Source organism: Pimephales promelas, chromosome 3 (genome assembly GCF_988280905.1).
Source record: "Pimephales promelas chromosome 3, fPimPro1.hap1.1, whole genome shotgun sequence".
Classification (NCBI taxonomy): Eukaryota; Metazoa; Chordata; class Actinopteri; order Cypriniformes; family Leuciscidae; genus Pimephales; species Pimephales promelas.
Genome location: NC_142771.1, coordinates 8058888 through 8082737, shown reverse-complemented (window position 1 = coordinate 8082737; position 23850 = coordinate 8058888). Strand labels below are relative to the sequence as shown.

Sequence of the window (23850 nt, the reverse complement as noted above, 5' to 3'; positions counted from 1 at the left end):
AACAGATTTGATTTGTTTCTATAAGTTACCTGTCTTTATCACATAACAAATTTATTTACAAATCAACAGATGGTTCATAACGAGCTAAAGTTAGATATTGCTCATTCGCTTACATGAGGACGTCAACTTGATGGCCATTTTCATAGTTTAACCATCTTTTGAAATGTTGATTTTATTTGAACTGATTTATGTAATTTTAGCAAACAAGATTAAACATTTAGAGTTAAACTAGCCAACTAATACCATCACCGAATACAGATAAATACAATGATAACACTTACTAATGTTTGCTGCTGTTTCCCCTCTAGGATGATGTCACTTCCTGTGTGATGTCATTGGTTAAAGGTTTAAAAGTTAAATAAACATCCAATCATAACCAAGCTTGAGCTTAAAATCACCCCTGTGTTTACTTCATTGTGAATTGTCATCTGGTAGTGATGTTCTGGGTGTTAGAAGAGTATAAATTACATTGAGTAGTAGTGCAAATAATCAATATGGGGGTTTTAGTGATTATTTAAATTGCATTGCATTTAAAATGCATTTTGTTCCTCACAAACTTGAATGTTTTGTAACAACCAGGCTAATGGACAGATTCAGTATAGATGTGTTAGTGTGAAATTTGCTAACATGTGTAGTTGATTTGTGTACGAATGATAATTTTGTTGTTTTGTTTAGAGAAATTAGGTTTTTGCACAATATGTGACCAGAAGCGATTCTGTGGAGAGCAGAAACATTGAGAATAAGTGCTTTGATTTGTTTGCGAATCAGAACTGTGCAAATGATTGCAACTGTACTGTGATATTAAAATTGCATTCTCTGTATACTTGAGATATATATAAATATATAAATAAGTAATATATTTTTACAAGTCATACATTTGTATGAACAAATAAAGATACACAATATTAACAAAACTTCAGATGGGAAACATATTTATGTGTGCGTGCATTCATGTGTTGTCCTTATGTCTAAGTTCATAAATGTGAATCGGTAAAAATACTGTAAATTATAGTGATTATATAAAGTATAGTGATCACTATTAGAGCGTAATGGAGGCTGAAAATATTTAGTGCTTAGGCCTTCTAAACTCACTAACCCCCTGCAGTTCCCTCACAAACCCCCAGGGGTTCACAAACTCCACTGTATCTCTATCATTCAGAGATCGATTTTTACTGTAGATATTCACATTTCCTAGTTAGAAATGCATAGACATTCCAGAGACAGTCACTTTAGGTATGAAATAGTATCTTTTATTGTATATGAAGTCCAAAAAAGCAATTCCGCCCATTCATCAAGATGAATCAGGAAATAAAAAGTAGCTGAAAAAAAAAACATGTTAAAAACAAAAACAAGAAAAAAGTTAAGCACCTCAGCATGACATAAAAAGCTCCAGAGATTATTTATCTTATATGTATATATGGGTATGAAAAACCCCTAGAATCCAAAGTCCCTTGCTATTACAGCACTTAAATCTGTTATCATTGTTGCGTGTTGTATTATTATTTGGAGAACTTGTAGCTGGAATAGGATGGGGCGTCTACGGCGTCATTGGAGGCGGCTGGGAGCAGAAGCAGCCCTGTGCTATGGTCCCTCTTGCATCGAGCCATGGCCTCCTTATACGTGATCTTTTCCTTCTTGATGGGGTCGATCACATTCTTCACAAAGGCCGAATCCTCCAGAAGTTGCTTGACCATGGATGCGTCAATCAGGTTTGCGTCAACGGCATTCTGCAGGGCGACCCGACCTGCTCGTTTCGGGTCTACCAGTCCGCCGGTAAGCAGTTGCGCCTCCATAAACCACATTGCGTTATCATTGGGGATCCATCCCCTGCGACCGGCTTCTCCCACTGACATACGCTCTTTGGACACAGGGTCTTCAAAACCAGTAAAGGCCTTCTGGGCACTGAGGAGTTTACTAAGATAGCTGGGCTCGATCAATCCACGCTCTGCCGCCTTGTGAATGGAGAGCTTGTCCTTCTTGTTCAGGTCCACAATACCTCCGGTGGCAGCCTGAGCTTCCAGAAGCCTCATCGCTGTGTCTTGATCAATCAGCTTGCGCGTTAGGGCACTTCGTACGGACATGCGGCTCTCTGTGGTGAGGTCTAGAATCCCAGAAATCGGGTAGAGTTCATCCCCACTGGTGTTCAGCTGAGATTGCGAGTTCAAGCTGCTGGTGCTGGAGGAGAAGCGGCGGGTCAAAGTGGAGGAGTTGTAGCTTGGGCTTGGGGGAGGGAGAGTGTGATTAGTTTTTATTTGCGTTTGTGTTGCAGGGAAGAATGCGGATTTCTTCTCCCCTGCAACCAAAAGAGCAAACTCTGAAATGGACATTTTGCTCTCTCGGTAGCGCTGAAGGTCGTACGGGGTCAGTCGGCCATTTTCCATTGCCGCCTTGACGGAGTACTGCTTTCCACTTTTACGGTCCTGCAGAAGCATCGTCTCACCTTCAGGACCGGTGGTTGTGATTTCCTCCCAACTGCACTCGAGCTCTTGGAGGTGGATGTACTGATTGCGATCAATCAGACCCTCGACGTAGGCGTCGTAGGGTGACATATCTTTCCCAGTTTCTGGGTCCAGAATGGTAATTTTGGTGGAGACGTTGGTCTCTCTGGTGTTTGTCTCTGAAAGCTGCGATGCCTTGATTTCTTTCTGGATCTCTATGATAGTACTTTCCCGCAGGTTGATTAGCTCTTTCACCTCCCGGATTTCTCTCTCCAGCCGCTGGACATCAGACTCCAGCTTGATGCTTTTTTGCCTGCTGACTTGGTTCTTCTCACTCAAGATTTTGGTTTGCTGCTGGAAAGTTATGGTGATCTCCTGTTTTTGAGACTCCAGTCTTCTCAACTCCTGGATAAGTTCATATTGCTCTTTCTTGATTTTATCCCTGTGAGCAATCAAGGTGACTTCTTCTTGAGAGAAATTTGTTCTGGTTGTCTGAATTCGAGTTATTTTGTTTTTGAGCCGCAGATGTTCTTCGTCTCTGAGGGTCCTGGCATTCTTTACCTGGGCGACTTGGGCTCTAAGGCTTTCTCTCTCTGCCTCCACCGCTGGGTCCTTCTCAACTCTGATTATCTCTTTGTGGATGATCCTCTCAACAGATTTCTCTTTGGTCAGGGATTCTATCCTGATTTTGAGGTTTCGAACATCTCTCTCCAGACAGGAAATGCTGGAGCCCTCGTTGTCTATGTGAGTGCGAAGCTCAGTGATTCGTTTGTCAATTATAGGGTCTCTCTCAATTTTCAAAACCTCCTCAATAACAATCTTTTCCTCAACAGGCGTTGGACAAGTCTCAAGTTCATAGATTCTAGCCTTGATTTGCCTCAGCTCCGTCTCTACCAGGATCTTCTTCTGCCGATCCACAAGCTCCATTTTTTTCTCCAGTTCCAGGACAAGAGATCTCAACTGCTGCACCTCCAGTTCCAGCTGTCGACGAGTCTTGACAGTCTCTTCCAAAGTCTTGACTAACCTCTCGTGAGCCAGAATCTGACTGGGATCTGTCTGGAGGCGCACAATTTCTTGGACCACGACCCTTTCCTCTGCTTTCTGTCTCTCCATCACAATGTACTTGTTTTGAAGGTCAAACACATTCTCCTCTACTGTTCGACGCCGCTGAAGTTCGTCACGTACTTCCCTCCTGAGACGTTCAGCTTCCTTCTCCAGCAGAGGGTCATTTTCATACCTGATGAATTCTTTGGTCACCACTTTGGTCTCCACCTTTGATCTTTCAGTCTTCCACTCATCTCTGTCCTTGCGCAGACGAGTCACCCGAATCATAATGGTGTCATAGTTGGTCCGCAAAATGGTAAGTTGCTCGTTCAACCTCTTAAGTTCTTTGACGACCTCAGGGCTCCTCTCTTCTTTCACCACCTCCCGAGTTACCTCCTTCACTTCGATCTTGGGCTTTTCGGCACGCAGAGTCCTAAGGTCCACCATGATCACGTTCACCTCACTCTCAAGGCTAGTACGGCGTCTGCTTATTTCGAGAAGTTCATTTCTCAGACGTCTCAGTTCCACCTCCGTCTCAGGGTCGATTCTGTAGATCTCATGGATGATCTCATTAAACTCTACCTTTTGTCTGATGGTCTCCACCTGGCTGAAGCGGAGCTGGAGGCTTGAGAACTCTTTCATCAAAATAGTGTTCTCTCGGATCAGTTCCTCCAGGCTTACACGGAGCGTATTGGACTCTTTTAGGAGTTCGGTATCCTGCTCCACCCTCTTCAACTCCTTAATGATAACTTTTGGTTGTATGGTGGGAATAATCCTCTCCAGGTTATTGATCTGACTCCTAAAGTGGAATATTTCATCGTTCAGGTTCTTGCATCTGATACCCTCATCCGAGATCTCGTTCTTCAAGTTAATCACACTTTTCAGCATTTCCGGGTCCTTTTCCAGCTTCACAACCTCTTTCAGGATCTTTCTCTCTTTTATCACAGGCATCTTGCTCTCCAGTACAGTAACCTCTGTTCTCATATGAACTGTTTCACTCTCGTGCACTCGAATTTCCTCCCTTAGTTTGAGAATGAGCTCCCTGATCCTCGCCATTTCCACATCCAGTTTGGGATCACGCTCAATTTCTGTAAACACCTTTGTCACCAGCCTGGGCTTCACTTCGATAACCTCGTGTTCACGACTGACAATTTTTCTGTTGACAATCTCAATTTGTGTGTGCATTTCTGATCGTTTATGGATCTCTTCGGTTATCCTCCTCTTTAGCACTTCCAAGTCGGCCTCCAGCTTCGGATCACGGTAGTAATGCACAGTTTCTTTTTCTTCCACTCGCTCCACACCTCTCCGACTCTTCAGGGACATCATCCGTTTCCTGTAGCTCGCGAGATCATTCTCAGCATGAGTGCGACGAGATATCTCCTCAGTGAGCTCTTGCTTCAGGCCGTCAAATTCGTCCATGCTTCTCTGCTGACTTTGAAACTGCAGTTGCTGCTTTACCACCACATGGCTCACAATTTCTTCATTCTGTTCATGGGATACAAATAAAGATTCATTCACATTAAGTAAGGACGTTCGCGGTAGCTTTACACCCATGAAATTTAGGTGACCATTCAGATTAAAAATGTTGCAAGAAGCATTAACTTTTTTTTATCCCAATGAATGTTTCTGTACCTTGTTGATGAGGTCCTTGGCCAAGATCACTTGATTCAGGAGTTCATTATTCTGCGCTGACACTTCAGAGTAAAGTTTCACAACATCCCTTTCCTAAGAAGTAACCAATTATATAGATATTTGGAAATGTACGTAAACAATAAGCATATCCTGGTCATTATGGCAAAGCAGCCTACAGTACCTTCCCTTCCACAGCTTCGGCCAGGGTAAGGTAATCACGACCTTTGGAATTTATTTCAGGTTTTCCCAATGCACTGCGGTATTTGTTCGAATTAATCTCATACTCCTGGAGACACAGAAACAATAGATTATTTGCATTAATGCAACTCACATTTGAAATGCGCAGTGGTTTGATCATGTTCAAGATGGCCAACTCACGTTAAGAAGACTCTGCAGATCTCCAGAAAGTTTGACGATCCGGTTTACGTCATCCTGCTTTCTCTTGATGTCTTCAACTGCTCTCTGCAATCAAAAACAAAGTTTTTATTGAAATTGATTAAAAAGATAGATTAAACTTTTGGCAAAAAAACGTAATACTGACCATTTGAGAGCTTTGCTTAGCATAGACTTGCGACACACTTTCACCAGGCAGAACCTTGTTGTTGGGTATATTGATGAGGAAAGCACTGAGCGACTGGACAGTGCTGTGAAATTCCTGGTTCTTATTGAGGGCCTCTTGCAACAGAGTTGCCCTGTGAAGTAAAAGTTTGCAGATACAGTTCACAAATCTGAGGCATTGTACTTGCCCCAAGTAAACAATAAACAAACAGTACACAATGTAAAAGAATAAGAAAAGGGCCCTCTCTGACCTCTGCTGCAGCTGGCTGTTGATGTTGGAGTAGCGATTCCTCAAGCGCTTGACCTCGGTCTCTTGGTGGCGGATATCAGGGCAGAACTCCTGAAAGCTTTTCTGCAGGGAACTGCACACTTGCTCTGTGACTTCCAACTCATGGTTCAGCTGCTGAATGTCCTCTTTCTTGGAGGAAACCTCTTTACTCATTTTCTAAGACATGCAGGAACGTCATTACAATGAATTTTGAATAAAGGATTGTTTAGAAAGTTGTATCACATCCAAAATATTTGTGAACGGCCAAAACGCACAAACGTTTTTACGTGTTTTACGTTTTTTGGTGAAAATGGATTGGTGTAATCAGCCCCTAAATCTAAAAAGAATATATGTTTAGTTAACTATTTTCCCGCCATTAACTGAATTTTATGGCTTTCAGTGTTTTTACTGTTATACGGTAGGGGGCGCTATTACACCCACATTCAAGTGTTGATAAAAAAAGAAGGTATCAAGCTAAAAACAGCCGTTTCTCAATACCAAGTACGCAGACTTTGGACTTGCGTCCTTGGAAGTTCAGACTTGCAAGTTCGACTCCGGAGAACGAACTCCCGAGGATGCGAGGACGCAAGTCCGGTTCTTCTGCAAATGGAACAGAGCGTACTTGATCGCGTCACTCAGCACGCTCTGCTCTATATTTTAGGCAACAATAAAACGAAATTTGCTACAACTCTGCATATTTTTGTCAACAATAAAACGAAATATGTTATAAAACACCCCTCTGACTCTTCATTAACAAAAAACAACATAGCCTATTAGCCATGGCCATGTGGTTCAGCCAACGCGATTCTCTTCACTGCATATATTTATAACAAAATGAACATGATCTTTTTGTTTTCATTTTAAAAATATGAAACATTGGATTTTTATTGACATTTATCAAACAGAGACAGGGTTATGTCATTTTATTTTATTGTTCATATAGTGAAGATAATATAAAAAAAAAGTTGTTGAAGTTAAATAGCCATGAAACCTTAAAAACTATATTTTTTTTTGCGCCATGGAACAAACTATAGTTTAATGAGACCAAAGATAGACTTATACACAAGACGAATTATACGTCAAGGTTTATCCACTAGACTAGAGAGATCAGAGCCGGCGGCAAACGTCAGAAGCACTAGCCGAGGATAAGCTGTTCCAGTCGGGGTTGATCTCGCTGAGTGTCCGCTGAAGGCTTGGATGTCAGAACTCCGAAAACGTCAGATGCATTTTACAGATAGGCGCTATCTTTATAAATAAACTACAGATTTGAGATTTAAACAACCACATTCTCGCCTGAAACACTCTTAAAATTACATTGCATGACTCAATAACAGTAGTATTTTGATATTTCGCGGATTTGCTGGTTGGTGCGAGGTGCATTCTGGGTTACCTAGCTAACTCAAGTCCACACAAGTCACCTCTCTATGCATCCTCGGTAAACAGGGCGGATCAAAGAACACATCCGGGGATTCGAAGTGGACTTGGCTAGATGCGAACTTTGAATTGGAACAGTACTTCGGCAGCGACTGATGACGTTTCACAAGTCCACAAGAACACAAGTACAGATAAGTACGCATATTGAGAAACGGCCTAGGTTTTTGTTTAAAAGCAGAGGGTTTTCCTTTTTTTTTTTGATGTATTGCACATTCAGATAAAGAAACTGGGAAAGAGTTTAAAATGACTTAAATTTCTAATTTGGTCTGTTTATCACCCAAATCCATTGTAAGGAATCAGAAAACGGAGTATAGCATATAATAAACTAGCATTTAAATGTTTGTCATCTAGTTTTGAATGTTTTGAATGCAAGGTGTGTGTGTAAGAGTGTGTTACCTGCAGCTCTCTGGAGTGGATGCGGATGGCGTTGGGTTCGTTCAACAGGCCGTTGTCTTCAGCCAGCTGATCCTCGAACACTGTCAACACGCCGTTAACCTTCTTGAGCTGCTTCTCCAGGAACATGGAAGATCCGGCCCTGAGGAAATAATCCCATGTTTATCCCAGGTTTATCCCGATTTCTGTGATTTACTGCAAAAGGCAGTTTTTCTCACTTCTTGGTGAAGAGATCCGAGAGGGCGGTTATGTCCTCGATCTTGTTGTTGACTTTGCTCAGTTTCACTGGCAGTGAGGACGTGGTGGGCCCCAGGGGTTTCTGGGATATCAGGGGCTGGATGTCCCTCTGAGCCGATGATATCTCTGCCTCCATATTCTTCAGAGTCACGGCAAAACTCTAGAGCGATCAAACCAAATGATTGTCAATGTTTTATACTAACAGTTTTATCCACAGAGAAAGATTTACATCCGCCATTTCCACTAGATGGTGCTTCTCCCTTCTCATTTGCTTTCCCACCATTAAAGTAAGAATGACTGCTAGTGGTCGAAATAGGTACTGCAGTCTAAAATCAAAATATCGGAGATTGTTGATGAAAGTTACATAGAGCACCTTTAACTACAATTCCCATATCCTATTCCCTGGACTCATTATGGTCTCATTACTTCCACCTGTGTAACACCGTATTTCTGAGCGCTCTCTCTCTTGTTTCCTGTGTTTTGGTTCTGACTTCTGCCTGGTTTCCTGTATTTTCCTGTTTGCCTGTATCTTATTGTTTGGTGGTTTAGATCCTTGCCTGTCATATGGATTATGATCGTGGATTACCCCTAACAAAAGCTGCATTTGGATCCTGTATTTGTGGTTCTCACCTCCTGGTCTCTGATTCTGGCGGACAAGTCTCCTATCGGAGAGGTGCGATCTAAAGGAGATCTTATCCGTTTCTGTAAGTCCCTCTCTAACTTCAGCAGGTCGGAATAGATCTGGTCCAGCCGGCTGTCAATGATGCCGGCCTTCGCGCTGTCGGGAACGGTGGCCACCGGGACTGTTGGGAGACGAAAAAACATCATTTACGACTCAAATTTAATATGATAAATGTCTATTGTGCACAAACATATCATAATCTTTCACCAAAGTACATTGTATATACTGTAAACATATCCAACTTTTCCCAGATAAACATAGAACACTCACATCAAGCGATTCATTTATAGCGGTGTTATTTTAGTTTTATTAATATTTTAAATTAGCTGGTATTTCTTTCTTTTTTTTAACGTTATTGTCAGTTAAATTTTTAAGTAATTTCTAGGTCTGACAAACGATTAATCGCGATTAATCGCATCCAAAATAAAAATTTGTGTTTACATAATATATGTGGGTGAACTGTGTATAATTATTTTTTATATATAAATACACACACATGCATGTATATTTAAGAAAAAAAATATGATATATAAAATATTTATATATATAATATAAATTATATAAATAAATCTTTATACAGTATATACACATGACAATATTTCTTAAATATATACAAGCATGTGTGTGTATTCATATATATATAAAATAATTATACACAGTTCACCCACATATATTATGTAAACAGAAACTTTGATTTTGGATGTGATTAATCGCGATTAATCATTTGACAGCCCCAGTAATTTCGTTGAGTGATTTTGTCATTTTATTCATTTTTTTTTTATATATATATATATATATTGCAATTCCGGCAAAATGTGTTTAAGTTTTAGTTTTAGTTAGTTTTTAGTTTTTATTTCCAGTTAATAATTGTAGTGCTTAAACTTACCAAAGGCAATATTTCAAATTTCCATTTAGTTAAAATAATAATAATAAAAAAATAATAAAATAAAAATGTTTTTAGTAGTTTTAGTTTGTTAATGATAACAACACTATATCAAATATCATTTTTTTGATGGTTTATATAATTGAAAAAAAAAAAAACTATATTATTATCGCCCAGCTCTAATCTAATAAGGCATGAAGATATCATGGTCACACTTTAGTTTAAGGTCCAATTCTCACTATTAACTAACACGACTCTGGAATGCTTGATTCTGATTGGTCAATCGCGGCATCCAGTGTTATTCCCAGATGGCAACCTCTCGAAACAGAAACGCAGGCAGCAGCGCTATACATTGCTAGAAAAGTTTTTTTTCTTTGTGCAAGTTTTACATTTGGTGAGTTTATAAATTATTAAAATTCAAGTCAAATCAATATTTTGTGCACAGTTATTAAATTACGCCGTCCAGTATCGTGGACTCGCTCTCTCTTGTTTCATACGAATGCAGCGTCGGCCATTTTGTGACTTTTGTTTTGTACACTGTTTGATTAAGATACAAACGGGTACGATTTTAAAACAGTTTATTATTTCCATAATTGTTTATGTGGCGAAATGCTGTGTTGGTATGAATGACTGTATACCGTATCTCTTGAATGCCCGTCTAGTTTAATTGGAAGCTTTACGTTTACCTAATATTTCAACTCAGATCAATATCTTGTGTCTAATTATTTACTTATGTGACAGGGAGCTGTGTAATAAGCGTGATAATGTACATCCAGCCGGTTGTTATTTCAGAATAACCCCCTTCAGGCTGATGGGAGGTGTCCTCATCACCCCGTCGTGTGATTTTGAGAGAACACCCGTACTAATAAGCTAGTAATATGCATGATAAAAGGCAACTATACAGTGTTTGTATTGACCTTGTTTGACGAACTGCACAAATTCAACGGGCGTCCTCGCCTGGGCCAGTAGAGCCGACCTCGTCCTCTTCAGATCCGAGAAATCCTGACTCAGACTGAATACAACACAGAAAACACAGGGATGTTTAAAAGGGAAGAAAGAACTTGTATTGGCAATTTTATTTACTACAACCAGAGTTGACCAATGTTCTGTACAACAAAGTTACAAAAAACAAAAAAAAAGCAGTGAAGCATAACATAATATAACCTGTGAGCGTCTCAGGTGTTTTGTTACCTGTCCACCTTGTGTATGGCGTCTGAGTCTGGTGGAGGGATCAGGAAACACACTCCTGGGATGAGCTTGGTCTCTCCCGAGCTGGATTGGACCTGCCAGAGCTCCTCTCGGGGACTGGACACCAGCGTCACCTTCTCGCCTCTCTTCACTGAGTGCTGCAGAGGAACGGTTATTGTCATGGCCTTTACGAACATTCAGATCATTCAGAAAGATTTTCTCCACACCAACAGTTCCACATTGGTGTCACTGGTCACTGTCGCTTATAAGTTATGATCACATAAATGTGTCCTTGCTGAATAAAAGTGTTCGAGTGAGTGAGTGAGTGAGTGAGTGACTGAAGGAGTGAATGGAGTGAGTGAGTGAGTGAGTGAGTAAGTAGGTGAGTGAGTGAGTGAGTGAGTGAGTGAGTGAGTGAGTGAGTGAGTGAGTGAGTGAAGGAGTGAGTGAGTGAGTGAGTAAGTGACTGAAGGAGTGAATGGAGTGAGTGAGTGAGTGAGTGAGTGACTGAAGGAGTGAATGGAGTGAGTGAGTGAGTGAGTGAGTAAGTAGGTGAGTGAGTGAGTGAGTGAGTGAGTAAGTGAGTGAGTGAGTGAAGGAGTGAGTGAGTGAATGAGTAAGTGACTGAAGGAGTGAATGGAGTGAGTGAGTGAGTGAGTGAGTGAGTAAGTGAGTGAGTGACTGAGTGAGTAAGTGAGTGAGTGAATGACTGACTGACTGAGTGAGTGAGTGAGTGAATGAGTGAGTAAGTAGGTGAGTGAGTGAGTGAGTGTATGAAGGATGAATGAGTGAAGGAGTAAATGAGTAACAAAATGAATGAGTGAATGAGTGAGTGAGTGAGTGAGTGAGTGGAGGAGAGAGTGAGTAAGTGAGTGAGTGAGTGATTGGAGTGAGTGAGTGAGCGAGTGATTGGAGTGAGTGAGTGAGTGAGTGGAGGAGAGAGTGAGTAAGTGAGTGAGTGAGTGAGTGAGTGAGTGAGTGAGTGAGTGATTGGAGTGAGTGAGTGAGTGAGTGAGTGAGTAAGTAGGTGAGTGACTGAGTGAGTAAATGAGTGAGTGAGTGAGTGAGTAGGTGAGTAGGTGAGTGAGTTTCTCTGAAGATGTGTGTTACCTTGTCCGTACTCCAGTCACACAGGGCGACGGCACTGGTGTGTGTGTTAGCGGTGCGGCGCAGGTGTAGAGGAGCGATGCTGGAGCAAAGATCTCTCAGATTAGACAGACGCTGCTCGTTCCTCAAGACTGACATCTCCTCACTCTGCACACACACACACACACACTTTAAATATACTAGACTGTGAACTTATTACAGTTTGTGTGTAGAGAGAGAAAGAGTGAGAGAGTGAGTGAGTGAGTGTGTGTTGTGTTCACCTCGAGTTGTATCAGGATCTCATGGTTGCTCATGTTCTTCAGCTCTGACGGTTCAGTGGTGGACTTGATTCTCTTCAGTGACTCGGTGAACGTCTCCAGATCCAGCTGATACTGAGATTAAAATACACACAAACATATGAATAAACACTCATTTGAACATCGTGCACATGTGATGTCGGAGTCTGACAATATCAATGAGATTTTGTTAAGCTGTGTGTATGTGTGTTTGCTCACCTTCTTGTATTCCTCCACTTTATCTAGGTGTGTGTCCTGACACAGACAGAGATTGAGGAATCGCTGCCACTCTCTCGATACATCTGAGGTGTAAGACTGAAACACACACACATAAAAACCATGTTCATTCGGCAAATAAATGAGGGATGAGTGTGAAGGATGAATGAGAGAAGGAGTGACTAAATGAATGAGTGAATGAGTGAAGAAGGAGTGAGTGAGTGAGTGAGTGAGTAAGTGAGTGGAGGAGAGAGTGAGTGAGTGAGTAGGTGAGTGAGTGACTGACTGAGTAAATGAGTGAGTAGGTGAGTAAGAGAGTGAGTGAGTAAGTGAGTGAGTGAGTGAGTAATTGAGTGAGTGAGTGAGTAAGTGAGAGAGTGAGTGAGTGAGTAGGTGAGTGAGTGAGTGAGTAGCTGAGTGAGTAGGTGAGTGAGTGAGTGAATAAGTGAGTGAGTGAGTGACTGAGTGAGTGACTGAGTGAGTGAGTGAGTGAGTAGGTGAGTGAGTGAGTGAGTGAGTAGGTGAGTGAGTGAGTGAATAAGTGAGTGAGTGAGTGAGTGACTGAGTAAGTGACTGACTGAGTGAGTGAGTGAGTGAGTGAGTGAGTGAGTAGGTGAGTGAGTGAGTGAGTGAGTAGGTGAGTGAGTGAGTGAATAAGTGAGTGAGTGAGTGACTGAGTGAGTGACTGAGTGAGTGAGTGAGTGAGTGAGTAGGTGAGTGAGTGAGTGAGTGAGTAGGTGAGTGAGTGAATAAGTGAGTGAGTGAGTGAGTGACTGAGTAAGTGACTGACTGAGTGAGTGAGTGAGTGAGTGAGTGAGTGAGTAGGTGAGTGAATGAGTGAGTGAGTGAGTAGGTGAGTGAGTGAGTGAGTAGCTGAGTGAGTAGGTGAGTGAGTGAGTGAGTGAGTGAATAAGTGAGTGAGTGAGTGACTGAGTGAGTGACTGAGTGAGTGAGTGAGTGAGTAGGTGAGTGAGTGAGTGAGTGAGTAGGTGAGTGAGTGAGTGAATAAGTGAGTGAGTGAGTGAGTGAGTGACTGAGTAAGTGACTGACTGAGTGAGTGAGTGAGTGAGTAGGTGAGTGAGTGAGTGAGTGAGTAGGTGAGTGAGTGAGTGAGTGAGTAAGTGAGTGATTGAGTGAGTGAGTGAAGGAGTGAGTGAAGGAGTGAGTGGAGCGAGTGAGTTAGTGAGTGAGAGAGTGAGTGAGTGAGTGAGTGAGTGAGTGAGTGAGTGAGTGAGTGCAGACCTGGACAGCGGTTGCTCCCGGGTGTTTGTCCTGAACGAGTGCTCTGGCCTCCTCCTGGAGTTTTCTCACCTCCTTCTCGTGCGACAGCAGACCGTTGTTCTTAAACCTCTGGAACACAATCATCAACGAATCCGTGTGAAGAACAGATCAACCATCATCATCATCATCATCATCATCATCATCATCACTGTTTACTTCAATTACTTCTGAGACGCCAAACAATGACAATCACAACCAATTAAACTGAATATACCAGTCTACTACCAGTCTACAACCAATCTACTAACTACCAATCTACTACCAGTCTATATACTGTAGATGTCTCTACTGTAGATGTCTGTACTGTAGATGTCTATACTGTAGATGTCTTTCAGCATCTCACCTCGTAGTCCATGCGCACTCCTGCGCTGTCGATCATGCGATCGCTCCAGTCTCTGCTGCTGATCTTCTGCTGCTGCCCCTTCAGATACAGCAGCTCTTTACTGCAGCCCTGCATCAAGTCATACAGCGACGACAGATGCTGCCTGCGCTTCTCAGACGCCTCCTACACACACAACACGACAGCCTCGATTAAACTGAGCAGAGCTTTACTTTAAGAGTGAAGTATGAATATGAACTTCTGTCATTTGTGTTCTTGTTATTAGATGTGAGAAGGTCTTACCAGTAGGTTTGTGTACTGCTTCTGAAGGGCAGACGAGTTCTTCTGTTCAGGAGAGGAAACATTCAGAACCTTCATAATACACATACCTGTACACTCACACATTATAATATAATAATATGATTACAAACTTGACGAGTGAGTGTGTGTGTGTGTGTGTGTACTGACGTTGCTGCTCTCCAGGGCCGAGCGATACGCCTCAATCTGTTTATGCAGGATATTATGGCCTGCGATCTGTTTCTCCACATCAAACAGAGTCGGACCGTAAGCGTGTCCCTGGATCGACACCTGAAACACACAGACATCACACACTGCGTTACAGACAGACACACACACACACAGATGAATAAAGTATAGCTATAGTACTGTATTGGTATACTGTATGTATGTATATATTTATTTATTTATATTTTTAATTGTGTTCATATAATGTTTATTTATTATTTATTCATATTAATTTATTTATTTATATTCAAATATTTAAAAATATATATTTTCTAATTTGAGTAATTTAATTAATTTTTGTTTATTTATATTTTTTTAATAAATTTACTATTTTAATTCATTCTTTTACGTTCTCATTTATTTATTTGTTTCTTTCTCTAAATGTAACGTTTCTTTATTTAAATATTTTTGTTTATTAATAACTAATATTTAAATAGTTATTTATTAATAACCAATAATTAAGTATTTATTTAAATAAATCGTATTTTCGTAACTTGTATATTTCAAATAAAAAAATTGAATTGGTCATTTACTCATTTATTGTAATTTATTAGTATTATTTATTTATTTGTCATTTTATTTTCTCATGTATTTGCGTGTTTGTGTTTTAATGTAATGTTTATTTATTTATTTAAACATATTGAATTATTTAATTATTTTAATTAAGTATTTATCATTTTTTGTTTTAATCAAATTTTTATTGTTTATTTTTTATTTATTTTTGTATATGTATATTTATATATCATTTTTGTTTTTTTTCTGAGTTTCAATGCAATGTTAACCATCTAATTTTAGTTATTTAAGTATTTATTTATTTAATTGGTTTTGTTTAAATCTAATTTTTCATGATTTATTAATATATATGCACATTCAATTTATTACTGTATTTAAATAATACAAATACAAAAAAATAATAAATTTAACTAATTTAGATTATATTATATCATTGAGATTATATATTTATGATTTGTTATAATTATTTATATTTGTATTTTAATCTAATGGTTATTTATTTAAATAAAATTTTAGTTTATTTAATTATTTACTAATTATTAATATTTAAGTATCTATGCAATTGTTTTTGTTTTAATGTCATTTTTTTATTTAATTACTTTAATCAAATTCTTTACTCAATTTTATTTATTTAATTTTTTTTAATTTTTTTTACTTTTTCTCTGAACCCCAGCTTTAAAGCAGCAGATCATGATGGTCATCTTTGAGGAACGCCAGGAGACCCTCTTCATGGCACTTGTCAGCTGTTAGCTGTGTGTGTGAGTGTATATGTGTGTGTCACCTGTTTGTCAGAGAGCAGTTTGATCCAGTCGACGCCGGGCGGCAGGTAGATCTCGTGAAGCTGCCCGTAAAGTTCCCTGTAGGTGCCGCAGTGTTTGGACCAGCGCTCATGTAGATTACTCACACTACAGACACACACAAGCACAACGTTACTGCTCAGCGCTCGCGTATCAGCAGTGTTGGGTAACTTGAGTTACGTAATCAGATTACTTTTTCAAGTAGCTAGTAAAGTAACGCATTACGTTTTCAATTTACAACAAAATATCTAAGTTACTTGTTCACATTTATTGACTGACAGCTCTCCAGTCCCCATGTTGAAAGAAATGTGTGTGCGCTGTGTGTGAACATGATGGTTATTTTAGCTCTAGTCTAAATGCGAACATGCACTTGCACGAAAACACATTCGGCTTTACGGCAGCTCAAGTTTTGATTGATTCACTTCCGTTGCAAAGATCATTAGTTACTAACTTACACGAAAAACAGAAAACTTTTAATATGTTCTGGCCGGTCGTCCGCACGACAACAGCGTTTGGTGGCTCGAAAACGCAAACTTAGAAATAGTTTCCAAGGTGCAAGCGGTTAAAAATGTTTAAAAAACGTTATAATCTCTGCGTAAACTTATAAAACGTGAATCTGTGAAAACAAATGCGTATCAGGTGTCCGGGCTATAGGTGTATGAGTGGTGTGTGTGCACAGGAAGTGATGTCACTCACTCCAGCTCGATCACGCTGGCCTGCGGGTGCTGCTGCTTCTTGGCTTTGCTGACGTCCATGAAGAGATCCTTCAGCAAGATCTCGGCCTGACACAGGTTCTCCGCGGCCCGACCCTGCTGTTTCAGCGGAGAGCCTTTACGCTTGTTCTCCACATCCTGATCAGATGAACAACAAAACACACACAGAACAGATCAGTGTGTGCGCTCCTGATCCGCCAGCACAGGGTGAACAGCAACGGGCCCAGGACTGAGCCTTGAGGTACGCCATACTGAACATGTGATCGATCTCTTCATTTACTGCAGAAATCACTAACTGAGAACGGTCAGATACGTATGATTTAGACCACGCTAGTGCAATTTCACTAATGCCAGTGTCGTTTTCAAGTCTATTCAAAAGGGAGTCTATACATAAAACACATCCCAGACAGCAAACTGACATTGAATCAACGTGGAAACGACGTCTCTCATGACATCGAAACAACGTTGATTTTGCTCATCGAATTAACGTTGAACCAACGTCAGACGCGGCATTCTTCAAAGCTAAATGAAAATCGAAAATTGGTTTGCTTTCATAACGTTGATTTCAAGTTGATTTTCCGTTCGTTTTGAAAGAATGACGCGTCTGACGTTGGTTCAACGTTAAATCGATGAGCAAAACAATGTCAGATCAAGGTTGTTTCGATGTCATATTTCCACGTTGATTCAATGTCAGTTTGCTATCTGGGATAGACTGTAAAAAAAGAGTTCGCTCTTTTCCACCAGAGAGAACTGAAGCCGCCAGTGTCTCGATATGACGCTGACATCTTGGAACTTGAGTCTGCGCACTTGCGTGTTTCGGGACCAGTCATGCGCAGTCGTGAGCAGGAAGTAAAGCCGCGAAATCAAGGCCCCGCCCTCATTCGCGCTGAATCAAACGCAAGCACACGCCCCACACTTGGCCTCTGTCTGCTTCGTTCCTCTCCAATGTTGTCTGCTGATTGCAGAACCTCGTTAAAATAAGGTAAATACAACTACTAACCACATAATCAACATTATTAAAAAAAGTCCGCTGGTGCTTCAGTGACTACCTCGCACAGAGAACCTGTCAATCATGATGTCAGAGCACCGTTTTTACCATCACATAACTAACTAAAAACAAACTTATTTTAAAAACGAACACTTGAAATTACATCAACGTGATAGAAACGACAGTAAATGACAGAAACTATCTTTGGATAAAGGATATGTGAAGTGTAATTTAATTGTTTAGTTCGTCTCGCGTCCCGTTGAATAGCATAGGGAGGCGGGGTTTATGACCGATACTAGGACCGGCCACAGGGGGGCGATCAAGACATTTTGGCTTCACTTTTGAGGGCTTCTGCGGCACGCTTGATAAAACATGAAAACACAACATGTGCGTTTTTGTGCGTGTGAGTCAGTAATAGAGAGAGTGTGCGTGTGTGTGAGTGTGTGTATCTTGCCTCCACCAGCAGTTCTTCGGTCAGTAGTACGTTCTTCTCCACCTGATCAGCGCTTTGCTGTAAGCGTGTGACCAGAGTCAGCAGTTCGTTCATCTGCGACCTGAACGAGGGAAACATGAGAGACAGTCACCATCACACACACCATCAGCGTCATCACACCTGCTCTGTGACGACATCTCAATAAAATAAAACGGAATTTTACAACTAAAAGTGTGTTTGTTTGCATGTTAATAGTTTATGTTCAGAGTCACTCTGAGTCGGCCGATCTGTCAATCACTCACAATCTCATCTGTTCGTTTATTGCTCTGACTGACATTCCTGCAGTCGTTACGCAACTGTGTCACACCCTCCCGAGAGCGAGCGAGCCAGACAGAGAGAGAGAGAGAGTGACAGTGACTGGGAGTGTCTTGTGGAATGTTCAGGCGGAACTCTCGGAATTCTGCCTCCTTTCTTAAAGGATTTCCACAGTTCAGAAAAGATTCCTGGTGTTTAATGTCACACCCTGGACTGAAGCGCGGGCGGGCCATTGTCTTCATAATCCAGCGTGTGGCGAGGCTTAAATGCCGAAACAGCGTCATGACAGATTTCTCAACCAATCTGGGAGGTTTATTACTGTACATTGATAGACTACATGGAATTCATTTAATATATATATATATATATATATATATATATATATATGTATATGTATCAATAAAATACAAAGGTTAAATTGTTTATCAAATGTAATGATTATAATTGAGAGATTGCATTAAAAAAAATGTTAGTTTTAAATTTTGATTTGCTGTGAAATTATCATCCGTTTAAGAAAAATACATACACAACATTATAAGGTCAAAAGGACAATTCATGAAAGATTTCTCACAACTGATCTGGATGGATTATAAAATGAGAAACTACACGGAATATATATATATATATATATATATATATATATATAATAAAGAGATATATATAATAAAAAGATAAAAAAGATATATATCTTTAAATCTAAGATTAAGATTAAATATATATTTTAATATTTTTATTATATATATATATATATATATCTCTTTATTATATATATATATATCTTTTTAAACTTTTTTTATATATATCTCTTTATTATATATATATATATATATATAATAAAGAGATATATATAATAAAAATATTACAAATATATATCTTTAAATCTAAGATTAAGATTAAATATATATTTTAATCTTTTTATTATATATATATATATCTTTTTTAATTTTTTTTATATATATATCTTTATTATATATATATATATATATATATAATAAAAAGATTAACAAGTTTTTATATATCACATATTATAATATTAATTGAAAGAATATGTGAATTTTTTCACTTTTAAAAACTGATTTGACAAAATTTATGCAATGGTAATCATATTCACCAAATAATTAAACACAAGGTGATTAAAAATAATGTAAACAGAGTCCCTGTGAACCCGATGACTCACAGTGACTCGATCGACACACAGAACCGAAGCTGTGGTCAAACACAGGGAGATTTCCCTCATTCAAACGCAACAATCACCTATCCATCACTTACAAGATTCCCAGAGCAAATCAACAACACACACTGACTGCAACACAATCAGATTATAGGCTAAATATAACACACACCTACTAATATACACAAAAACAACACACCCCTCTATACACGGGCCTGATCCTCACACACAACAGCTCTGACTCGTGTGTGTTCTGCTCACCAGGACAACAGTCAATAAAACACACTAACACACTGCAAGAGTACAAGGGGTCTGTGTGAGAGAGAGAGAGAGTGTGTAAGTGTGTGTGAGTGTCTGAGCATGTGCGAGTGTAAATGCAGTGTGTGTGACAGTGTGTGTGTGAGAGTGTGTACGTGTGTGAGTGTCTGAGCATGTATGAGTGTAAATTTCTTAGTGTGTGTATCTGAATGTGTGTGTGACTATGGTGTCAGCCTCACTTCTGTGTTTCACACTGATGTGTGTGTGCAGCAGGATACAAAGAAACATACCCTAAACACACACACACACACACACACATGACTAAGACTTGATCAACTGGAGACGCCAAATAGATGTGACTCATTAATTAATGTGCATCACGAAACACACTGACCTCTCACACACACATACACACACACACACACACTGTCCAACAGGTTTCTATTCTCTCACCGATTGTATCGCTCCACTTCCACAGAAAAATACGGGACACAATGAATGGATATTATAAAGCAATACAAATAAAATTAAATAAATAAAGGAATTAAAAGAAAAAAACATAAAATAAAATATTGAAAATCATAAATATAAAATATAATAAAACATTTAAATTAATTAAATATTATTATTATAATGTTAAGTGAAATATAAAATCAAACGAATTAATTTTAAATAAATGTTATGTGTATTAAAATATCATAAAATATATAAAATAACCTTTTTAAATAAAATTAAATAAATAATTAAATTCTCCTTTTGTGTTCACTGAGGAAAGATCATACGGATTCATTAATTAAAACACTAATTGAGTGTGTCAATGTGAATCCATGTCAAATGTACGTGACTTAAAAACGTTTCCCCAACTTTAATCTCATATTTACACACGTTGCTGGAGACTCTTCTGGCGTTCGACTATTAATGAGGGATCATTAACGCTTGACGGACAGTTTGACTGTTGTTGCGATTAGTTGCTATTTTATGGGTTTTTGATGCTTTTGAAACTGCTTTATGAAAATCATGTGACTGTTGTAGAAAGTATGAAACAGTTTCTGTCTATTGTACTCGTGTATATGATACATAAACTCGTTTACTCAGAACATGGACACACACACACACGACATAACCAGTGACTCACTGTTCCCTCTCACTAATAACTGACAGCACACAATCCTGCTCTATAATTGGCCAATCATTGATTGGTTCCTGTGTAACGAATGTATGAACCTGTATAACTGACCATTGCCGTTACACTCATTTGTTCACATTATTTAACGCATTAACTAACAACAAGCAATACATTTGCCATGTGTTAGAATACATACAATATTTGATACATGAACATTATAGAAAGCTTCAGAAGTATTTGTCAATGTTAATCTAAGTAACATGTTAACAATCAGAACCTCATTGTAGCCCTAAAGTGTTACGGATTTTTATCCAAATTTTCAACTCGAATCAATAATTCGGCTCCAATTATTGATTAATGTGCTGATTATCAGAGTAATGAGTGAGATATCAGGGGACAGTCATTGTTTGGAAAAGTTATTTTTGTCATGAAGCCAGTTTTGCAAGTGTGTTATCAATGACAAAACGTCCAGCTTACTCAATCCCTCGTGTGTGAGATACAGCCCTGCCCTGTCATAAAGATAAATCACAACACACACACACACACACTATAACTACAGGTTAAATGAACACTTTCAGAAAAAAAGGTACAAAAGCTGTCACTGGGGCTGTTCCTTTTCAAAAGATAAACTTTTGTCCATTTTAGGTGCTAATATGTACATTTTAGGGGCTAATATGTACATTTTAGGTGATAATATGTCAATTTCAGGAGCTAATATGTACATTTTAGGTGCTAATATGTACACTTAGGTACTAATATGTACATTTTAGGTACTAATATGTACATTTTCGGGTGCTAATATGTCCATTTCAGGAGCTAATATGTACATTTTAGGTGCTAATATGTACATTTTAGGTGATAATATGTCAATTTCAGGAGCTAATATGTACATTTTCGGTGCTAATATGTCCATTTCAGGAGCTAATATGTACATTTTAGGTGCTAATATGTACATTTTAGGTGATAATATGTCAATTTCAGGAGCTAATATGTACATTTTCGGTGCTAATATGTCCATTTCAGGAGCTAATATGTACATTTTAGGTGCTAATATGTACATTTTAGGTGATAATATGTCAATTTCAGGAGCTAATATGTACATTTTAGGTGCTAATATGTACATTTTAGGTGCTAATATGTACATTTTAGGTGCTAATATGTCCATTTCAGGAGCTAATATGTCCATTTTAGGTGCTAATATGTACCACTAAGGTACCAATATACAGCCTTTGGGTACAAAAGTGTACCTTTTGAAAAGTGGCAGCTTTTGTACCTTTTTTTCTGAGAGTGCATGAACACAGTCAGTTTCTCCTCTAAAAGGACTTTAGATTTGTCATTCGCTCCAGTGTGTTTCAATGCTGTAATTACACATACTGTAAGCTTCTATATAGAGTTCTGTCAGACGCATCGTATTCAGAACCTCTCACGAGTTCCATCATAGAATCGTTGTATGGAATTACTGTTAATTAGTTCCGTTTTTATCCATTTTCATGAATTAAATGACTCATAAAAATACTTTACACTCTTAGAAGGAATGGTTCTATTTAGAACCAGAAATGGTTCCATCCCCCGCTTCATATATGGAACTCCAAAATGGAACCATTTTTTTTTTGGGTAAAAGGTTCTATTGGCCAAGTATGGAACCCCAGTGTTCTATATAGAACCCAGAGGAACCCTTTTTTTAAGAGTGTTTAGAACCTTTTAGGGGTTCCAAATATGTAGCGCTGATAGAACCTTTTCTTCTAAGAGTGTATAACTAGAAAAATATATATATAACCTGTTGAACATGAAAGCATTATGCAATAATTTACGACAATCTCCTTTCTTCTCAACATGAAAGCTTCTTTATGATTGAGTCAAGAACCCCATTGAACGTTTTATTCTAACAGTGTACACGCTTAACAAGATAAAAACATGGTAACTCACTGTCCGGCCTTCACAGGACTGTATTCCTTCTTCTTAAACATCCTGCGTCCGTGTGATCCGTGCCTCTGTGTGTGTGTGTGTGTCTCTTCTGTCCTCTGTTATGGTGTTGTCCCCTGCTTTGGCTCCGCCCACTGAAACAGGTGTGTCACAGACTGGACGTACCTGTTCCTGCCCTCCGAATTCCTCTGTTCGAACTCTTCTTTTCTGCACTTTCTCTCCGTCCTCTGAATGTTTAACAATGCTAACAATCAAGAGTGACATGTTAATTTGTCATAGAGCCGAAATAATTCATGCAGACAACTATGAGACTTCAAACATGGTGAAGAAGAGATCCTGCAGCCTTTGAGAGCTCTGTAGTCAAGTCACCTTTATTTATATAGCACTTTTTAACTATATATGTGAATATTCATCTGTACGGCAGGTGTGTGAACGCTCGGGTGTCTGATGTGTGTGTGGTGGAGCAGGAATGCAGCTCGTCCAGTCAGATGCACATTACACACACACTCTCTCTCTCAAAAGACGAGCACACACCCACCCATTTACTACAAGCTTACAGTCTGTGAGTAAACCATTTGAGTGTCAGGAGTGTAAACCCAACACACAATGACCTCTGATAGAAGAATATCCCTGTCGTAGACAGACCAAACCCACAGTAAAGCTCAGGATCCAACCTGCCCGACACAAGCGCTCCCAGCTGTAGCCGATCTCGTTCTCCAATGAGAGGAACACTCATTACAACCAAACCAGAAGTCATTAAACACTAACGGTTTTTCCTGCATATTTAAAGGAGTAGTTCACTTTTCAAAAAAAAAAACTTTTGCTGATAATTTTCGCCTTTCTTTCTTTCTTTCGTTTTTTTAAGGCCCACTTTTCAAAAAACTTTTGCTGATAATTTACTCACCCCCATGTCATCCAAGATGTCTATGTCTTTCTTTCTTCAGTCGAAAAGAAATTAAGGTTTTTGATGAAAACATTCCAGGATTTTTCTCCTGTTCAAGGTCAAGGTCAAAAAGGACACTTTCAGTGCAAACTACAAACTGTTCAAAGGGCTTTAAATGATTCCAGACGATGAATAAGGGTCTTATCAAGCGTAACGATCGCTCATTTTTTTTTTAAAAAAAGCAAAGTTT

General features: G+C 39.2%; 1 protein-coding gene across 1 annotated transcript; it reads right to left on the bottom strand.

Moving 5' to 3' along the window:
- Positions 1–1228: 1228 nt before the first annotated feature.
- Positions 1229–23209, bottom strand: evplb (envoplakin b). The gene is made up of 22 exons (XM_039667236.2): positions 22721–23209; positions 17946–18045; positions 16487–16641; positions 15775–15898; positions 14424–14543; positions 14259–14300; positions 13980–14141; positions 13598–13705; positions 12359–12454; positions 12125–12235; positions 11868–12011; positions 10761–10915; positions 10487–10581; positions 8635–8807; positions 7986–8164; positions 7771–7909; positions 5924–6117; positions 5656–5806; positions 5493–5576; positions 5296–5400; positions 5115–5207; positions 1229–4967 (listed from the first exon to the last, which is right to left on the bottom strand). Exons 1-22 carry the CDS (start codon positions 22759–22761, stop codon positions 1500–1502), a joined length of 6039 nt encoding a protein of 2012 aa, XP_039523170.2. The 5' UTR covers positions 22762–23209; the 3' UTR covers positions 1229–1499.
- Positions 23210–23850: the final 641 nt, after the last annotated feature.

What these genes read in the sequence shown, in the direction of transcription:
- evplb (XM_039667236.2), bottom strand. Translation starts at nt 22,761, where the DNA reads ATGTTTAAGAAGAAGGAATACAGTCCTGTGAAGGCCGGACA. An exon ending in TGTGCAGTTCGTCAAACAAG is followed by an intron (nt 8,808 to 10,486) that starts GTCAATACAAAC and finishes GTCTCCCAACAG; the next exon opens with TCCCGGTGGCCACCGTTCCC. An exon ending in CTAAGCAAAGCTCTCAAATG is followed by an intron (nt 5,577 to 5,655) that starts GTCAGTATTACG and finishes TTTTGATTGCAG; the next exon opens with AGAGCAGTTGAAGACATCAA.